The sequence below is a fragment of the Pyrgilauda ruficollis genome, unplaced genomic scaffold (assembly GCF_017590135.1).
Source record: "Pyrgilauda ruficollis isolate IOZ18807 unplaced genomic scaffold, ASM1759013v1 scaffold14, whole genome shotgun sequence".
Lineage (NCBI taxonomy): Eukaryota > Metazoa > Chordata > Aves > Passeriformes > Passeridae > Pyrgilauda > Pyrgilauda ruficollis.
The window spans coordinates 8,945,984-8,964,787 of record NW_024512543.1 but is presented as its reverse complement, the minus strand read 5'-3'; the positions used below and the strand labels follow the sequence as shown (position 1 = coordinate 8,964,787).

Below are 18,804 nucleotides of genomic sequence, written 5' to 3'. Positions count from 1 at the left end.
CACCCACCTGCGCATCCAGCTCCATGATGTGGGAGACTTTGTTCCAGCCGAAGCCGACGAACCTCTGGTCATACCTGGGGCAGTCTCGCCTCACTACAACGTAAGGCTCAAAGTCTGGCTGCCACGCCACGCGGTAGGGCACGGTGGCCGTCCGCCATTTGGCGTAGTCCGTTGGGGCGTGGCCTTTTGGCCACACGTGGTACCTACGGGGAGAGATGGAAATGAGAGACTGAGACAGCAGAGGATGCAGGGGGTCTGCTACCCCCCTCTGAGACAGGGGTGCACAGCCCCAAGCCACAAGGGTACACAGATGGCTTCTGCTTGGATGGTGGGACAGTGCTAGTCCCTACCTGAAGGTGTAAAGGGAGCCCATGTCCAGCATGGAGAGCAGCTCTGCTTTGGATTTGGGAAAGGTCAGACGGTAGTGCAGGGTCTCAAATGCTGGCACAATGAGAGCCGCCTTCCTCTGGGGCAGCTCCAGCTGTTGGATGGAGTTCCTGTGGTAGTAGGAAGGGTGTGAGGTCTCCCTGACTGTAAGACATAGCCACAGCCTCCTCCCTCAGCCCCTCCAGCCTGCCCACTACTCCACACCGCTATTAATGGGTTTTAGAATGTGCAGTGGTACCATGCAGGGATAGAAGGAACAGGGGAACCCTCACAGCCACAGCTCCTTCCTCATCTGCTGGTGTCTGACAAAAGTAAGGGCAGGACCCCAAGGCTGAACACAAAGGAGACAGCTTCTGCCTATTGAGAGCTGCTACCCTGAAAACTCTGGTGCTTGGGGAACCCAGCAGGCTGAGCAAGAGCCAGCTGGCAAAAGCCTTACCTGAGGTAATCGTAGAGGCCATACATAGGCAGGAAGTCGATGTCCGTCAGGAAGACGTACGGCGTCTGCGTGTTGGCCAAGGCCACGTTGCGCAGGAGGTTGATGGGGTAGAACTGCCCCTCCTTGTAGACAATGTGGTAGGCGACATTGCGGCGGGCGCTCAGCACCTCTGAGGCCTGGGCATAGCGCAGGAACTGCTGCGCCTCGGCGTCCGACATGTACAGCGCCAGGCTGATGGGGCCTGCCCAGTGCTTGCAGATGGCCTCCAGCATCTGTAACCTGGAGCAGAGGGCACAGCCTGAGCAGCAGACCTGCCCTGCGGCAGCCTCTGAACCAAACCCAGAACTGGGCGACTCCAGAGAGCCACATGCCGGTCACGCCCGGTTCAGGACGGAGCAGGAAGAACTGATGTTCCCAGCTTGGGGTGTTATTTCTCACTGCCAAATGCTGGCATGAGAACGATGAAATGAGATTCCCTGATAGCTCCAAAGCTGTAGAGCCTACCCAGAGGCGTGGAGGTGGGTTCCAACCTCCCACTGGTCCTACTAGCAAGTACCTGTCCATGGAGAGCTGGGCCACGAGGGTGACATCAGTGGGGTTGGGAAGGGCCAGGAACTCGTACTGCAGGAAGAACAGGTGGATGCGGTGCTGCATGAGGTGCTGCTGGCGGAAGTCATAGCAGGGATCGTCCTCATCCAACTCCTCCAGCGCCTGCTGCAACTGCAACACCAGAAAGGTGAGGGAGAGTAGGAACCCCAGGAGAGGTTGCATGAGGTCTCTGCCCACCCAGAGCTCTGCAGCTGGGGACAGAGTCACAGTCAGCCTCACCTGGTCCCTGGGTGGGCTGGGAAGACTGGCACAGCCAAAAAGCTCTCTGCGCAGCAGGTTCCCATCGTACTCCAAGAAGGTCAGGTAGAGGTTACGGAAGAACTCCACGTGCTTGTTCTTCACCCGCAGCTTCTTGGGCGAGTTCCAGTGGATCACCTAAGCAGTAGTGTGTCACCCCATGTAAGGGAAGTAAGCAGCACCAGGCTCCCCAAGCCCTCAGACCCCATGCAGCTCTCCTGGACTTCCAGTGCCTGCACTGCCCTTCAGGCCCTCCCCAGTCTCAAAAGCAGCAACCCCACTCACCTTGAGATCTGAGAGCTCAGTGTAGCACTGCTCCGAGCGGGTGTGATCAGAGAGCTGCACATTCCAGAAGCAGGGAAGCCGGTACACCAGGGATGGGTCCTGCTTGATCACCGCATTGAAGATATCCTAGGAGAGAGAAAGGTGAGAGCATGGATGGACGAGGAAGATCCCCTGTGCCGGCAGTGCTCTGGGAATGCACAGGGACCAACCTGCCCCAGAGGAGGGACAGTTACCTGATCAGCCAGCGAGGTGGAGAGCATGCTCATGAGCTCCCGCTCTGCTGTCAGCCGCCACATCTGTTCCCAGCCCAGGCGACGCAGGCGGTCCAGCAGGAGCAGGATCACCCCTGAGGGCCAAGGGAGAGGGCACGGGGGCACTGAGAGAGCGCCCAGCCTCGACAGAGCTGCATGCCTTCAGCCCCTGGGACATGCCACTTCTCTGTGCCTACCCACAACCCTGGGATGCTGTAGCACTCCTCTTGTACCCACCACTTTCCCACTTTACCTCCGTCTCTCCCAGTCTCCCTGTGCCAAGTACCACCTCAGGTGCATGTGCCATGAGGCTGCACCTGCCACCCTGGCAGTTCACACTCACCCGTGTTGAAGCCACGTCCCAGAGCTGGCCATGGTCTGTGGTTTTTCCACAGGTTGCCTAAGTACCAGTCACTTTGGTTCTCCACCAGCCCAATCACCTGCTTTTCTGAGAAAACAGAGGGACATGGATGCAGCTTATCTTGCTGTTGGTTCAGAGGGCCCAAGCAAACCCACTGTGCTGGTTCTGTGGCAGGCAGGCACTGCCACACTGAGCCCAGAATCCAAGGCCCTGCCAGGTCCCCAGGAGCCCTCTGTCCTCACCAGAAAACTTTCCAAAGACAGCCCAGAGCTCAGCAATGTCGGTGGCAAAGGTGATGTCTGTGTCCAAGACAATGACCTTGGAGAGGTTGGAGGGTAGTGCCTTGGTAAGTGTCAGCTTCATCAGCCCGTAGATGCCAGAGTAGTGCTTGTTGGGGATCCATGACACCTCTGGCTGCAAGGCAACACACCTCAGGGCCAGCCATGGCCATGCCCTTCCCCTGCCTGGGCAGGACAGCTGCGTGTCCCAGAACCCCATGCAGAGGAGGCCAACAGCAGAAGGGCATGCAGAGCTGTGGAGCCAGCAGCCAAGTCTGGAGCATTTCCTCCAGCCACCAGAACCCCCACCTGGACCCCAGTGTCTCACTCAGCTCTGCCACAGAGGAACTGCTACTGCAAGGCACCTCCCCACCCTGCCAGTACCAGCCTTGTGCTCCCCTCTCAGCAGCACCAGCAACAAGCCCAGAAAGAGGAGGGGGTGAGCCAGGGGTCAGCAAGAAACGTTAATCACCCTCCATCCACTCATCCCTCTCTCTGCTCCCCTTGACCCTCTAAGCACTGGCTTGGGACAGGGTAAAAGGAGGGCAAGCACCTGCCTTCAAGTCATCAGCATTGTAGAAGCTGACGTGGACGGAAGGCACCATCCAGGACTGGAAGAGCATCTGGAGGATCTGGTGGGCCACCGAATCCGTGATGAAGTGAAAGTGGAGGGGGTTTTTCCTGCCGAGGGCAAGCACAGCAACATTCAGCATCACAGCAGAATGAAGAGGACATAGTTCCCCAGCCCACCCATGGGACAGATATCAGCTGAAGGGGCAAACGGGAAAAAAAACCCTCTAGGGGAAACAAATTCCACTCTGCCACTCTAAGCACAGGGGGTAGAGAGAGGTCCTAGAGCCCCTCTTCTGCAGCACTGCCCCGCTGCAGCCTGCAGCAGCTCATCTGAGAACCCCAAGCAGCAGGCCTCTGGCACAACGTCTCCCCATTACCTGTGGAAGAGGATGGATTTCACCAGGGTGACCACGTCCCGGCTCGCGTTGTGCCCAGCACACACAATCGCAACGTGAAGGAGCTGCCCAAAGACAAAGGGTGCCCTTTTGAGACTGGACTCAAACAGGCCTCCCTACAGGGGCTGTCAGCTCCTGCCTGGGACCACACTACATGGAGAAGCTTCAAAACCCAACCTTTCCCATGCAGAAGGAGCCCCAAAGAGAGGTGGGAGTTCCCTAACTCAGAAGCAGGGAGCAGGAGTCTTTCTGCCACTCCTCCTGTCTGGTCTCCTTCTCTGGAGAAGGAAAATACCCTCATCCACTGAGCACCGTGGAGAGCCAGGATGAGGCCCCAGCATGGCCAGAACACAGCAACAGTGCCAGGTGAATTGCTCACATATCCATCCACAGGGTCCCAGCCTCCCACCCGACATTCCCTATCCACAATACCACTGTACTGGTGCCATCACCCACCTCGCACTTGTGCACTGTCCGCTGCTTGGGACAGGCTGTGTGGTTGCTCCTCTCGCCCCCAGGGGGGTCTCTGTCCTCGGCAGAAGCCCCCCACTGCGGGCTGCCGTCGCTGACCTCAGCCTGAGCCTGGCCAAGCTGCAGCCGGAGCTGCTGATTCTCCTCCTCCACCCTGCGCACACGTGAGGCCAGCGCCTCCCGCTCCACATCCCGGCTCGGCTGCTCACCCACACAGGGGGACAGCAGGAGGAAGCGGCCATCTGTGGAAGAGATAGGGACATGCAAAGGGCATGGCAAGGCCAGGAGAGCCCAGGTGTGAATGCTGGGGCAGAGCCACAACTGAGAGGTCCCAGCACACCTCACAAGTGCCCAGCCAACATCTCAGCTCTGTTCTCCTGATCTCCAGAGATATCCCTGGAGATGTCCTAAAGTCAGATACACCTGCAGTGACTTGCATGGCCAGAGCAATCACCCCAAGGCCTAATCCCCTGCTGCCCACCCTCTGTTGTGGCCTGTCCCTTGATCTGAGGAGGACAAGAAGGACTCACTCACATTCGAGGCTTCCCACAAAGAGGTACAGCCAGGAGAGGAGAATAGCCAGGGTCACTGTGGCGAGCAGCAACTTCAGCTTCATGCGCCAGGAGCGCAACATGATGTGCTGGCAGGACACAGGCAATGAGGATCAGGTGGGCAACCCGAGTCCAGCTGGCCCTGGCATTCTAGAGCCTGTGAGGGACAGGGGAAAAGAGAGAGGTCTCACCAGTAGCCCCCACCCAGGTTTGCCAACATCTCGATAGCAGGACATCCTCCTTCACCTGCTCTCTCCAGGACAGTACCTAGGCAACTAAAGCAGTGAAACAGACACCCACTACTTCTCCAGACAGCACACTCCTGCCTATGATGGAACATTTACCCCCCTCGACTTGTCCTGCCATCCGGACTGGACTGCAGAGCCTGTGGGAGGGACCTCAAACATGGAGGGGAATGGGGATAGGAAGGAGGTTTCCAAGAGATTTTACCCCAGCTTATTGCCTTGTTCCCTGCCATCCCAGAGGCCTAGGGCTCACAGAGGAGGGGAGAGGTAATAATGCTAAGAGGCCCTCCGGAGCTGGCCGGCCGTGGGAGGGGCGCGGTCCCTACCCTGCCTCCTCGGCAAGAGCGCGGCCCACGCAGGGCCGGGGGGCTCGGGAAACTCCCGCACCCAAGCGCCGCCGCCCGCCCACTTCGATGGGAAAACCCCAAACACTTCGGTGAAAGTCGCTCCCCGGCCGCCCTGGGGCACCGGGCGGCCGGGGCAGCCTCCTCACCCCGCCGCGCTCTGCCACGCGTGTAGCCCCGCTTTCATTCCTCGGGGCGCTCCCCCGACGGGCAGAGCCCCTCTCCCGCCCGGGACCCCGCGGAGCCAGGTGCCCGGGCAGGCAAAAACCCCACGGGGAAGAGACGCCTGCCCCCCGCCGCAGCCTGCCCTCGCTCTGCACCCCTGCCCGCGGCTCCGAGCCCCCGGCGCAGCATCTGGACAACAAAAGCCGCCGTCGGGCTGAATGGGCCGGATTAGGGTCTGCTCCCCCTGCACACACCCCGCTGGAGCCCATTGATGTGCAGATGTCCATGGGGCCGCGGGGGCTGGAGCCTAGGAGAACACATACCGCGGCCCCCGACCCTCCCCGCGGCCCCTGGGGCCGGGTGCAAGTTCCAGCCCGCTGGAGGAATTGCAGATGGATGGCCCCATCCACCCTCAGTGAGGGATACCCAGGCCCTAGAAGGGCTGGGGCATGGCCAGCCCGCGGGAGCATGGCCACGTCAGCCCACTGGAGATACAGCTGAGCCCCCGTGGCAGTAGGCATGGCCCCTGAAAGCTGCACCTTTTTCCTGGCAGAGAAGATGCCTATTGACATTACAGCTCCCTGCAAGCCAGGCCTGGGCTTGACCTGCCTTTGTGCTCTACAGAGCAGGCCAAGCACAGGCATGGCAGGGAATGGGGAGCTGACACATGGAGCACACCAGGCCCAGGCACTCCTTCTCCCTGCCACAGCCACGGGCCATGCTGGACATGGTGAGATCTCCACATGCTGCTACCAGTCTGTCTCCCATCCCACATGCCGAGGTTCACACAAAGTTGGAGGGCTGTTTAGGACAGGCTGGAGGGGAATGGCAGGGGGGCATGGTGAGGAAAGGCCAAAGAGGTCAGCCAGCACCCAGGGGAAGCAGAGGGGCAGGGAAGCAACTTTAGCGGAAGCAAAGGAGAGAGAAGGTGATGGCACACAGCAGCACCCGTCCTGCTCCCACTTGCCCCCATGGCCCCTCACTGCAGGAATGGTACTCTGTCCCCAGCCTGCATGTGAACACACTACTAGAATGGCAGTTCTGCGGGACCAGATGGGACCAGCAGCAAGTCAGTTTTCACAACCTCTCCCAGAGGCGCCCAAGGATCCATCCATCCCCCACCTCATAACACCCCCACCCCTCCTGCCACCCCTTGTCCTACTCCTCACCTGGCTGCTTGCCTTCCCCCCAGGCGCTGGTTTCCTTACCTGCCTCTCCCCTCGCCTCCTCCTTCCCCGGCGCCTCCCAAGCCGGCTGGCAGCCCACTGCTACTGCTCCCTCCCGGGGCTGCCGTTCCCTGTCCTCCCTTTACTCCTCCCTTCCAGATCTGACACTTTCGCCCTCCTCCCCACTCTCAAACCCAAGCTCCCCCTGCACACCCCGCCGGCCCCCCTTTCAGAGGAAGAAAGAACAAACAAAACAAGAGATTAAATTTGCTTTCTACTCAAGAGCCCCCAGCGCCAGGGGCGCAGAGTTGCCCAAAGTAAATTGGGAGGAATCCATCCTCCTTCCAACTCCCTTCCCACTCCCTTCCCACTTCAATATCCCTCCTTCACAGTGAAAAAAGGAAGCATCAGGATTATCTACCCCCTTCCTAGCACCCGCACCCTCCTTTACTGGGGCAGGTGCGGAAGACTTGGTCCTCACTGAGAGATCTTTGGGGGCCTTGGGATGGCGGCAGAGCCCACCTGTTCTCCCCATGACTGGGAAAGAGCGGCTCCATGGCCTACCCACAATGCAAATATGGAGAGGGTGGGATGCAGACCTTGCTGCTGCTCAGAAAGAAAGAAGAGATATTGGCCACCATCAGAGCACTTGCCCATCAACTTAGCAGAGTGCAAGCCCCAGTGTGGATCTGAAAGGGAAAGAACTGTTCCCCTACTGTCTGATCCTTGCTCTGGCCCAGAAGAGCAGGGCTCACTGAAAGGGTGCAGTGCTCAACCAGACCTGCCCAGCGTACCAGGAGTGAGCGGGATGGTGGAAGCAGGAGCAGGAGGCCAGGGCTGGGAATGCTAACTATGCAGAGAGAGGCTCTACCTGCAGCTCCCCCCTCCCCACCGCGCAGGCCCCGGGGCTGGGCGAAGGCACCAGCGCAGGCCCGGGGCTGGAGCAGGAGGAGCCCTTGCCGGGGGTGTTCAGTACCGCGGGCGTCTGGAGGGGGCCGGGTGCGGTGGGAGAAGGCCAGGAGCGGCAGCAGGCAGAGGCCTGGGATGCGGAGCGCCTGCACAGCACCCCGATGCAATGTAAATCGCCCCCACCCCAGAGCCCCGGGTGAGGCGCGGCGCGGCGCGCCCCGGCCTGCCCGCGCAGCCACAGCAGCACCCAGATGGCTGCCCTGGGAGGCACGCTTACCTCCCTCCCGCTCGGGCAGCTCCTGCTTGCCCTTGCAGAGCCCCGGTAGAACAGGCAGCGTCTCCTCAGCAGCACCCTTCAGCCCAGCCCTGCCCCGGCAGGGAGAGGAAACGCCCGGGCTGCCCTGCTGCTCCTGAGCCGGCGGCTCCCCAGGGCAGGGGCCCTTCCCTTTGCTCCCCCAGCCGCCCCGGGGCACACGCTCAGCTCCCGGAGCCGTCCTGCCCTGCCCCACGGTATCCATCATGTGCTCCAGCTCAGACAGTGGCCACGCAGGGCTTACCCATGCTTTGGGAGTCCAGACCTCCTGCAGCCCACTGCCAACAGCACCGCTTCAGCAGAGGAAACCGCCTCGTGCTCCAGCTGACCTCCACAGCCTCTCCACACGCTTGTCCTGGCCACCATACCGTGTTTGCTCCCAGCACCAAGAGTGAGTGCTTTGAGACCCAGCCAGGCCCTCTCCAGCCAAGGCAGGAACAGGTAGGCTGCTGGGGAGCACAGGCACGGCAGGGGCATTTTTGGAGTGTTCACGAGGGTAAAGATGGCAAGCCAGAAGGCCTCTCATCCTCTGTGAAACATTAGAGGCATAGGAAGCGGAGGGCAAGGCTGGAAGCAGCTCCTTGGCAAGGGGCACAGCAGGTACCAGCAGCCATGGCCCAGCACGTAAAGCTCCCGGCTCTACCCGGCCCTGCAGTCACACCATGGGGCCTCTCTGCCCTCCCTCCTCAGTCTCCTTGCTCACCAGACAAGCGCAGCCAGCAGTAAGATGAGAGGTTTCCCAATACTGCCGGCTTCCAACCCCAGCGCGGGTGCGGGGCAGAAGTGCTGTTCACAGCAGGTTATCCTCCCTCCCCCACATTCTTCCCAGGAGCAAGCAGCTCCTGCTTCAGCAGAGCTCAGGGGATACAGCCACTGGGACAGAAAAAGGCACCCCTGTGCCCTCTCTAGCTGGAAGAAGCTGACCAGGGTGGATACCAGGGAAGGGGCAGGCAGGACCCAGGTCTTGTCTCATGCCTGAGACACCCTGCCTCCAGTGACAACAGGGCAATGGCCAGGGCACAGAGAATGTCACGGCAGCAGAGCTGGGCAGCTGCACAAACACCAGTGCATGCTGACACCAACCTCTGAGGCGTGGGCAGGAACCCAAAGCTGGCTGTATGCCGGCCACCCTTCCACGCACAAGCAACCTTCATTCCTGGGAAAGTGCAGCCACTTTGCTTGCCCCAGGCTCCTCCTGAGAGCTGCCCATGTGCTGGCACTCCACTCCTCCAAGATCCACTCTTCTGCAGGAAATCCCCCTTTCATTGTAGGCCCCATTGCTCAGCCTGAATGGCCTTCGCTCTCTATGGCTCAGTAATAATCAGGTGAGCAGTTAATGTTTAGGGAGAGCTGGCAGTGGAAATTTTGCCATCCCATTACCATGTTTCCTCCAGCCCTGCAAGCACAGAGGGGAGCAGCTCTGTTTTCCCACAACATCACAGCAAGGCCCATGGTAGGGTGGGTGTCTCAGCCTGTTGTCTCTTTTAGAGCTAATGTGTACCTGCAGAGGCATGCTGAGGCACAACTACACTGTCTGTGAGTACCAAGCCAGAGGCCTGAAGGGGCACAGGGACAGTCCCAGGCTTGCTGCCCCCTCTACTGCCTCCCCCCTAGGCATTACAAGGGTGGAGGTGGCCTGGCTGTTCCCAGTAAAGAGCTGCAGGGCAGCCAGGAGAGGAGTGATTTCGTGGAGCTATGGTGCTTGTTGTCTTACCTAGCTATAGGTGACAGAAACTGAAAATTCTTCTCCCAGGTCTCATTTCTGGAAGAGTGACAGTTTAGCTGACCTGCTTAGACTGCCTCAGTAAAGCCCAACACAACAGCTTCCCAGGTTTGCAGAAGGTGAGAAAGGGCCCAAAAGCTGTGACAAGAGCTGCACAGCCAGATTCACAACTCAGAATAGGCACCACACTTTGAAGAGAGGCAACCAGGGACAATCACTTTTGCTCTTACAAAGAGGGAGGGCACAGGCTGGTTCCACATTCAAGCAGATCACCTCTAAAGTGTGTACTGCACCCATCTGACCGAGTGCCTTATGATTCAGGGTCACCTCCCTGTCCTGCTCCCCATTCCTGAAATGCTGCCGCTTGAGGGGGGCTGTGCCAGCCAGCAGATACCACACAGGCAGTGCAGAGCAGGGTAGCTGCAGGAATTTACAGAGGCGGAATGGAATTTGGCCAGGAGAGCAGGATTAAAACCCCATGCTCCGGATTACCATGCCGTCCCTCCCTCCCCAGTCTTATGATAAGCAAACCGTAAGTGAGAGTTTCACCTTTGTATTTCCCTGGAAAGAGCAACCTCTGGCAAAACAGCGACCATGTTCTAGAGGTGGGATCCAGCAGCATTTCCAGAGTTGGATACCAACACATGCTGTAAAAGGAGAAAGCATCCTCATCTCCCTACTGCTCCCAGACACCACCAAGCTGCTGAGAAAATCCCGGAAAGGATCCTCCTGGAACAACAGGCAGCTGTGCCTCAGTTACAGCTCATTCTCAAACATCACGCTCTTCTCAGGCCCGTAAGATTACCATGCACACAATTCTGCCGCTCTGAGTTCAGTTTTTTATTCTGCAGAGCTCACACTGAAAAGCCATCTTCTTCTCTGGCAGAGCCACAGCACTTAGGGAAGAGGAGCTAAAAGTCTCTGAAGGGTGTTGAAGCTCCAAGCTTGGCTGAAGCAGAGACTCTTGTCACCACACTGTTTCCAGAGGAAACCAGCAAGCTCAGGCTGGGACGGACAGGAATGCTTTGCTGCTTACCTCTTCATGTCTGAAACTCAGGAATGTATCAGGGGAGCAGCTCCTCTTGGCAGGGACTCTGATCACAAGGCTGGGCTAGACACAATCTGCTTTTGCGAATCAGTCTCCCTGCCTGCAGCCAGGCACAGGTTCAGCTGCCCAGCAGAGCGTCTCTGATCACAAGGCTGGGCTAGACACAATCTGCTTTTGCAGAATCAGTCTCCCTGCCTGCAGCCAGGCACTGGGTTCAGCTGCCCAGCAGAGCGACAGAGGGCATGCAGGGCACACATGGGGAGAGCAGTGCCACAGCAGAATGTGCAAGTGTGGCATAGGAGGCCTAAGCCTACCAGACATGCTGAGGTGCTTACAAGCTGGGCAGCTGCATTCTGCCACAACTCTCAAGCAAAGAAAAGGGCCCACCCAGACAGCAACACAGTCCCTAAGTGCTCTCCTTCCTCTTAAGCCAAAAAAGAAGCTGGAAGGACCCCAATAAACTCACAGCAGAGGTGTTCAACACACTGCTTCCAGCTTTACCTCCCTGCACTACAAGTCATTTGATGCTTAGAGGATACTCAGCAGGTGAAGTATCAACACTGACTGGCCCTTCTCTGGGCCTGGTGAAGTTCAAGCCTAACTGAGGACAAACACAGAGGCCATGAAGTGCTGAATCAAATCTCCTCCTTATGGCTTCCTGGCCAGCACAGCTTGGCACAGGAGGGACCAGGCCTGGGCACTGTGCAGGAGGACCCCAACTGCCTCTTGAAACAAGAGCAGCAACAGGGGCTAATCTCCAGCTCCCTTCCTCTCTGATGGGATTAGGTTTCTACTATCTGCATTTTTGCTGATGTCTGTGCTGCAGCTAATAGCCAGCTCTGAATCCATTAAGTTCACTGTGTCCTGGTCTCCGGATATGCTACGGGCATCAATACCTGTTCACCCTGCCATTTCCTGACATTTTCACTGCTGTGGGCTTCAACAGTTCCTGGGGTCAGAGCTGAGCAGGGTCAGCAGCCAGGAACTCCAGCTTTTCTCCAAGTCAGCCTGCAGCAAGCCCTCCACCAGTTCCAGCTCTGCCATCAGCACAGCTGGAACACCCAGAGACATCCTGCTGATAAAGCAAGGGGTGGAAGTTTCATCCTGTGTGGTACTGATACCCCAAGTTTCCAGCTAGCAGTGCCCATGGCTAGGGACTAACCCCACATCCCCCTGCTCCCTTGAACTGCTCTGGAACATCCTGCACCAGGTGATGCTCCCTGGTGGGACAAGGGAGACCATATCCCAGCACAACAGGCCAGACTTAGCCCCTACACATGCTAGTCGAGTCTGCACCACCTCAGGCAAAATTAATTAGGTTAATTACAGCAAAAAAGGAGACAAAGGGACTCCAACAACCCCATATTGGCACTCTACCTGGAAAAGCTCACAAGAGGTACGACACCATCCACCTCTGGGAAGGTGCCGGGGCATGGCTGTGAGCCAGGTTGTCAGGTGCCTGCTGTGCATTGTTACCAGCAGAACTGGGTAAGTGTTTTTGGCTGAATAGTTATTGATTGAAAACTGCAGTTTCCAGACAGCTCAGAGCTATTTGCTCCTTCATCACAAGTTTTGGACAAGAACAAAATGCTTTGTTTTCCAAGCAAATAAGTCTCATTTTGCATTGTTTTGTTTGTAATTGAGCGGCATTGCATTTAAAATAAAAGATAAAGGGTCTCTCAAATTTGTCTGTGTTGATTTTTTTTCCCCTCCAGCTTTTCATTTTGGGCACTAAATCAAGCAATTAATTATTTGTCTAGCTCTGGTCTCCAGACAAGCTGAGAGCATCATGAGCCAAAAGGCCCAAGCAGCAGTGCTGAGGAGGGTGTTGATTTTTTTTTGTGCTGCAGGCTCCTTTCAGGCCTTAGCTTGAGTTTCCTCGGGGTTAGCAAACATTCCCTGGGGAGAGAAGAGCAGGGCCCTGTGCAAGGAATGGCAGGTACCCCACCACAAGGGATCCACCCACCCAGTGGGCAGCAGCTGGGGACACACAAGGTCACTACCAGTGCTTGGAGGACATGCTGGGAGCAGGGCTTCCCATGCCAACTGCCCTCACAGAATCACAGGATATCTGGGGTTGGAAGGGACCCACAAGGATCATCAAGTCCAACTCCCAGCTCAGCACAGGACAACCTCAGAAATCACACCATGTGCCTGAGAGCATTGTCCAGAAGCTTCCTGAACTCTGTCAGGCTGGTGCTGTGACCACTTCCCTGGGGAGCCTGTTCCAGTGCCCAGCCACCCTCTGGGTTTTTCCCAGTTTTTTCCCAATAACCTGCCTAATCCTCTGCTGATACAGCTTCACGCCATTGGCTCATGACCATGGTCCCTCACTAGTCCTGCTAGTATCGGTCACTGGAGCAACTCTTCCAAATTCCATCTCTCACAATGCCAAACTCTAGTCCAGCAGCCAAGCACACACAAGGCACTGACTGACAAGGAAAGGCAATCCCTCTCCTCTGCATGAAAAGCAGCTGAGCTCATGGATGCAGCCTGGTACCTCTTCCACAAGGGACTAGCTCAAACTGGGAGCTGTGCTCAAGCAGCCACTCCTATATCTTCCCTGTCCAGAGCTATTCCTGGCACCAATGCCCTCAGTGCCTAAGTGAGGCTGAAAGCAGAGCTCATCCACACAGCAATGGAACAGCTGCACTATAAATAGCAAACCAGAATGGCTCAGGCAGTCTCTAAAAAACCCAAGCAGCAATAGTGCCATCCACTCAGGGTGCCCTGGGCATTTTGTACGACCAGAAGTGATTCTGAGCTGCAGAGAAGCTTGCACATTGCCAAGAGGCTCTGACAACACTGGAGAAAAAACTGTTGTCCAGGCTAAGACACAAAACTTACTTGCAAAAAAACGGCATAGGACATCTTGCAAACTGGAAATGAGGTAGTGACTGATAGGGACAAAAAATGAGGGGAAGTGGATCCCAGAGGGGAGGCAGTTCCCAAAGGCAGGCAGTGGAAAGGAGAATACTCCCAACATCCAAACCCATTACTAGCCCTCCTCCCTTCCTGCTGCTCCTTGTGTTCCTGTCCCTGGAGCTTCTCACACTGCTGAGCTAAACCATGAACTTGCGCACCAAAGGACAAAGGCAGGGAAGAAACAGCATAGCTCAACTCAACCAAGCAGCAGATGAGTGGCTGAGGACAAAGCTCCTGTCTTCTGCAATCCACAGCAACCTCTGTGCAGTGCCCAGCTTGCACCAGGAGAGGCATAACATCTCAGACCATCCTGTGATCAGGTCTTCCAGGATGCTTCTAGGAAGAGTCATACCCTTCCCACCACACTCATCCTCACTACTCCCTCTTCGCTCCTAGTGCCTCCATCTGGATCCACAAATACTCCACCTTCTCCTTCTCACTGACACTGTATGTCCTATTAAGGGATCTCAGCCTCCCCAGATGAGGATATGACTGGCCTCAAGCAGCACTGCCAGGCACCAGCCTCCCACTCCTGAGAGGGAGCCCTGCTCTTTCAGCAGTGCTGCAGCACTTGGGCATACACTGGGAATAAGAGCACAGAAGAAACTGTTGGGAAATCAAGAGAGGGGTGTATGCACAGAGAAGGCACACACCTGAACCAAATCACCCAGCAAATAAACACACAAGCACACACAAAGGGAAGCAGTTGCTTCCTCTGTAAGAAAGCTTATTTTGTCCGAATAGGAAGACAGCACTCAAAAAAAAACCCAGAGGAAAACCACCAAACTCCTGCTTTATTGCTCCTGGAGCACCAAAACGAGACAGGACACAAAAAGCAAAGATAGCAAGTGGTCATTACAAACCCACCTTGAGAATTCTGTAAGCCCACAACTCTCTTTGCTTCTCCCCCGTGGCTCTCCTGTCACTCCTCACCCTTCCTCCTCAGTGCAGCAAGCAGGAAGAGAGGTAGAGGTCTCAAGTTTGGCCAAGTTTCCACTCAGGGAACAGAAGCTTGATAACAGGCTGGACAGGATGTGAGGACCCATTGAGGAAGAGGATTAGTAACCCCTTAATCTGCACATTTTGGAGTCTAAGCACTTTGCTCTGCTCTTTAATTAAACCATGGAGTGCAAAGATTGCCAGAAGGTAGAGAACAAGGAGGAAGAAGGAAAGGAAGGAAGAGGCTGTAGTTTAAAGGCTGTTCCTTGCGGCTTAAACGCAAGGGGAGGGTGTTACTAGCAGGGATGTATTTCACCTCAAGGGCTTTATACTGGGGCTGTTGAGCATCCTATTGCCTTCCCTGATCCAATCTATGGGAGGGTCAGGGGCAGGATGAAGGGCAAACTGCATGACGGCCTGGGAATGACAAAGGAGGGAGCAAAGAGATCTACCAGACTGGACAAAGTTTTATCTGTGGCAGCTTTGGCTGGCCTTGACTCCCCTCCCAAGTCTCCTGCCTCCTGGGAAACAATATGAGTGCCAGAGCACGTTTGTCTCCACTTCACACACCTGTCTGCACAAAAGGGCCTTGTTCCAGCACTTATCTGGCTCCAAGATGGGGAGGGGCCAGTGCCTCACTGCCCTGGCACCCAGGCAGGACCTTCAGCTCCATGTCAGGCTTCTCTGGATCTGCCTGGCAGAGGAAAATTTCCTGACACAGGTAAAGAGGGAAACCTTTTACTACAGCCCAAGACAAACAAAGCAGTTCAAATAATGCCCTACTTCCCTCAAGCTGTGCTCAAGCACATGTGCCCATGCAGAGCAGGCAGCAAGCCTGAGGCTCCGGAAGCTACCTGAGCAGTGAGGATAGGAGCCCCCAGCACAGCACGGGGAGACAGACAGCTGGTACCAGAGCTGGGAATAGAAATGCCAAGGAATGGCCTCACCTCCTGAAATGCTCTGCCACCAGCTCTGCCCCACCACACCAAGGCAGGGGGCTGCCTGTGTGCAGGGGCAGCCTGTCACTCCAGCGTTCCTCTCTTCCCTCACTCCTATTCTTTGGAATTCCTCTCCTCTGTTTGCTTTGTTTCAGACCTCAATGAACAGGAAGAAAAGGGAAGGAGCCTTGACAAATCCGATCAAGGCATAGACATTGCTGAGGCTCCCTCCTGCTGGCATGCCAAGCCCTACACTAATGAGGGGCAGGGAGAGAGAGGTGGCCCCAAAGAAACACTTGATGTAACAGACAGAGGGAAAAGAAGCTGCTGGGACAGAACAATGTCAGCACAAGCTCCCAGCCTTCAGAAGGAGGTCTTCCCATTTTCCCTGGCCCAGAGAGCTTGTTCCAGCTCCTCAGTCCAGGTCCCAGTGACTTACTGCCCACTACACAAGAAATAAGCAATAAACCATAGTATTGTCTGGGAAGAAGGATCAGACATGCACACTCAGGTGAACAGCTGCAGAGATGGATCACACTTCATTCAAAGGATTGCTATGGAAAATCTGGTCCTTCCCTCCAGAGAACTGAGCTATGGGGGCCTGCAAGTGCCAGTGTTGTCTCCAGAGCCTCCCACAGGTCCCAAATACCCACAGAGCCAAGCCCTTCTGCTACATGATTATCCCCTGTATACCGACTTAGAAGCACTAAAACAGCAAGGGAGTAACCACATGTAAACCATCTACTTAGCATACATGGTAACTAACCTTTGAAGGCTGCCAATGTTGCAGGAGTGGCTAGGAGAAGTTCCAGTTGCAGGGACAGCTGGAGAAGTTGGCACGGCCTGGTGGTGCCTGTGAGGACCCCCCTCTAACCAAAGATTCTCAGCTTGAAGGGCAGATAAGACATCTCAGCTGTACTCAGAGTTTTGGAGCTTCCTGTCACCTGAAACCCAAAAGACAGTCACGTGAAGAGCTACTGCATAAGAGAGCTCTGAGGACAGGCCCCTGCACATCCGAGAGTCACAGATAAGAGCACCCAACACCTTGGTCCTGCCCCTATCCTCCAGCCTGCCACAAAGCACAGCTCGGTGTCACCCAAGGCTACCCAGACAGCCCAGGGGAGAATGACTACCTGCATGCTGCATATTGCCAGTCCCAGTTCACTGCACTGTCCTTTGCAAGTTCCCCGCTCATGCAAGGAGGACTGTACACATGTCCCCAGAATTGCTGGCAAAGCCACAGCCACCATATTCCATCGCAACACATGAGAGTCCTCACAGCAATCCTTCAGCAGCATCAGGAGCTGAGGGAGGGATGCAAGTTCTCTGGCCCCCTCCCAAACATAATAGCAGCAGCAAGTGTCTAACTTGTGAGGCAATAAAGGGATTCACTATCTTGTCCAGTAACCTGAGCGCCCGTGACATGCTTTGGGCAGCCCCATAATGGCAGTTAAGTGAGTCTATCCAAATAGGCACATACAGGGTGAGAGAAGGAGCAAAGGCAGAGGAGAGAGAAAGCAGGCAAAAAACATCACACATGCAGCTTGTGCTGAAGAGAGCACAGCAGTCTGCACATGTTACTCCTCCTCAGAGGAAATCCTTTTTCTCTGCTGGGATCTTTCCATTGCACCCCTTTCCTCCAACTCCCACAGAGTTGGGCACACACATTCCACAGCTGCAGGATGAAATGGATAAGCCCTTCTCCCAGGAGGCTAGAAGGATTCTTAGCTCCTTATCAGGAAGAAGCCCAAAACAGAAGCACACACATACTAATATGCGAGGGCAAAGGAATTGGAGAAGAACTGGGAATTCTGCCTCTATCCACACATCATTGCTTTAAGATGCAGCAGGAGCAGGACCTTAAAAGCAGGTAAAAACCTAGTAAAAGCATGGGTCTGATCTGTCCCACCTGTTTTAAAAGGCCAAACAGAGAAACAAATATGCAGTGTGCTGTGTTCCTGCACCCCTCTAGCCACAGCAAACCCCAGGCCAGCCTGGCACAGTACAATATGACAGAAGGGAGGTGACATCAATCCCAACAAGGGCTGGAAATAAAAAATAGTAACAACAGCTGCTACCTGAACAATGAAATCCAGCGATTCTAAGAGTGAAGTACAGCACTGCAGTGCTCAGCAAAACCCTTCTTCAGCAACAAGGCCCAACAAAACTTCTGCTTTTTGAGTCTCCCTCAGATTCTGGCTATAAGGTGGCAGCCAGTGAGAGAGGACATGTATGGACCCTACAGCACATGTCAGTAAACAGACATCTGTCTCCTCCATCATCCCTACTCCGCTTGTTCTGATCGGTCAGCTCCCACCTCAGACCAAAGGGGTCTAAGAGGAGAAACTCAGGAGAGGGATACTTCTGGAGCAGCAGGAACAGAACCAGAGTGCCAGACCCTTCTGGCATACACCCTGCAGCTCTCGCCCAAGTGCTACCAGAGCTTTATATTTCCAGGTCAGCAGGTAAGAGCCAAGTCCCTCCGACACTGAGTTCTTTCAACAGCAAAGAGCTTGAAAAGCAAAGGCCCCTTCAGCAGAGATAATACTGAGTGGGGAGACCCAGATGTGTGCCTGTGACACAGCAGCACTGTCCACCGAGATCCACCACAGCATCTCTGGGACAGCAGAGTTCCCATTTGCACATGGCAGGAGCCTCATCTCCAGGATGGAGCCCACATCATATGGCCGCAACCCAGCCACCAGCAGTTATTTACACAGCACCACGCACAGGAACTGCAAGAACTGCAGGGTGGTGGGACCGATCTCAAGGTCTGCTGCCTTCTCCAGGTGGGGTCAGGGGAGCTTAGGGTGATGCTGGGGGAAAGAAAGGTCAGAAACTACAAGCAGTTACCCGTCACACACCCAAAAGCAGTTGCAGTGCCCTCTTCCTCAGGGCCCAGCTGTATGTCTCCCTTGAACTGTTTCCATCAACTCAGGCCACCAGAGAACTACATGTCCAAAAGTTTTTTCCAACTGCATCACATGGTTATTAAAAGACATGGCCTCTCCCTTTCAGCCTTTGGCACGGGCAGATTTGAGTATTACAGGAGGAACTACACATTGCTAATGAATCAGGGAAGGGAGTTATCCAAGTAACAATCTGTGGCTCTAAATGGCTTTCTGGAAGAGGCATCTGGAGGCAGGAGGCAGTCAGTATCTCGCAGCAGGGCTCTGCACACATTGCCAGACATGTTGTTCCTCTTGGGAAGCCAAAAAGTCTTTCTCCAGAGATGCCAAGTCTGAGCTAAGC

General features: G+C 55.7%; 1 protein-coding gene across 3 annotated transcripts in view; it reads right to left on the bottom strand.

Moving 5' to 3' along the window:
- LARGE2 (LARGE xylosyl- and glucuronyltransferase 2) overlaps nt 1-18,804 on the bottom strand; it is a 30,231-nt gene that overhangs the window by 8,025 nt on the left and 3,402 nt on the right. The window contains exons 2-15 of one of the 3 annotated variants that reach the window (XM_041459824.1): nt 16,319-16,496; nt 4,821-4,994; nt 4,272-4,528; nt 3,798-3,880; nt 3,405-3,528; nt 2,812-2,983; nt 2,552-2,656; nt 2,191-2,303; nt 1,958-2,083; nt 1,655-1,810; nt 1,383-1,546; nt 827-1,105; nt 351-497; nt 8-203 (exon numbers count right to left, since the gene is read on the bottom strand). In XM_041459824.1, coding sequence (XP_041315758.1) covers nt 8-203; nt 351-497; nt 827-1,105; nt 1,383-1,546; nt 1,655-1,810; nt 1,958-2,083; nt 2,191-2,303; nt 2,552-2,656; nt 2,812-2,983; nt 3,405-3,528; nt 3,798-3,880; nt 4,272-4,528; nt 4,821-4,920 — 2,022 coding nt within the window. In that variant the 5' untranslated portion in view covers nt 4,921-4,994; nt 16,319-16,496. Of the gene's footprint in view, nt 1-7; nt 204-350; nt 498-826; nt 1,106-1,382; nt 1,547-1,654; nt 1,811-1,957; nt 2,084-2,190; nt 2,304-2,551; nt 2,657-2,811; nt 2,984-3,404; nt 3,529-3,797; nt 3,881-4,271; nt 4,529-4,820; nt 4,995-14,542; nt 14,663-16,318; nt 16,497-18,804 lie in introns of those variants that run through there. The other 2 variants (XM_041459826.1, XM_041459825.1) reach the window with 2 other exon arrangements.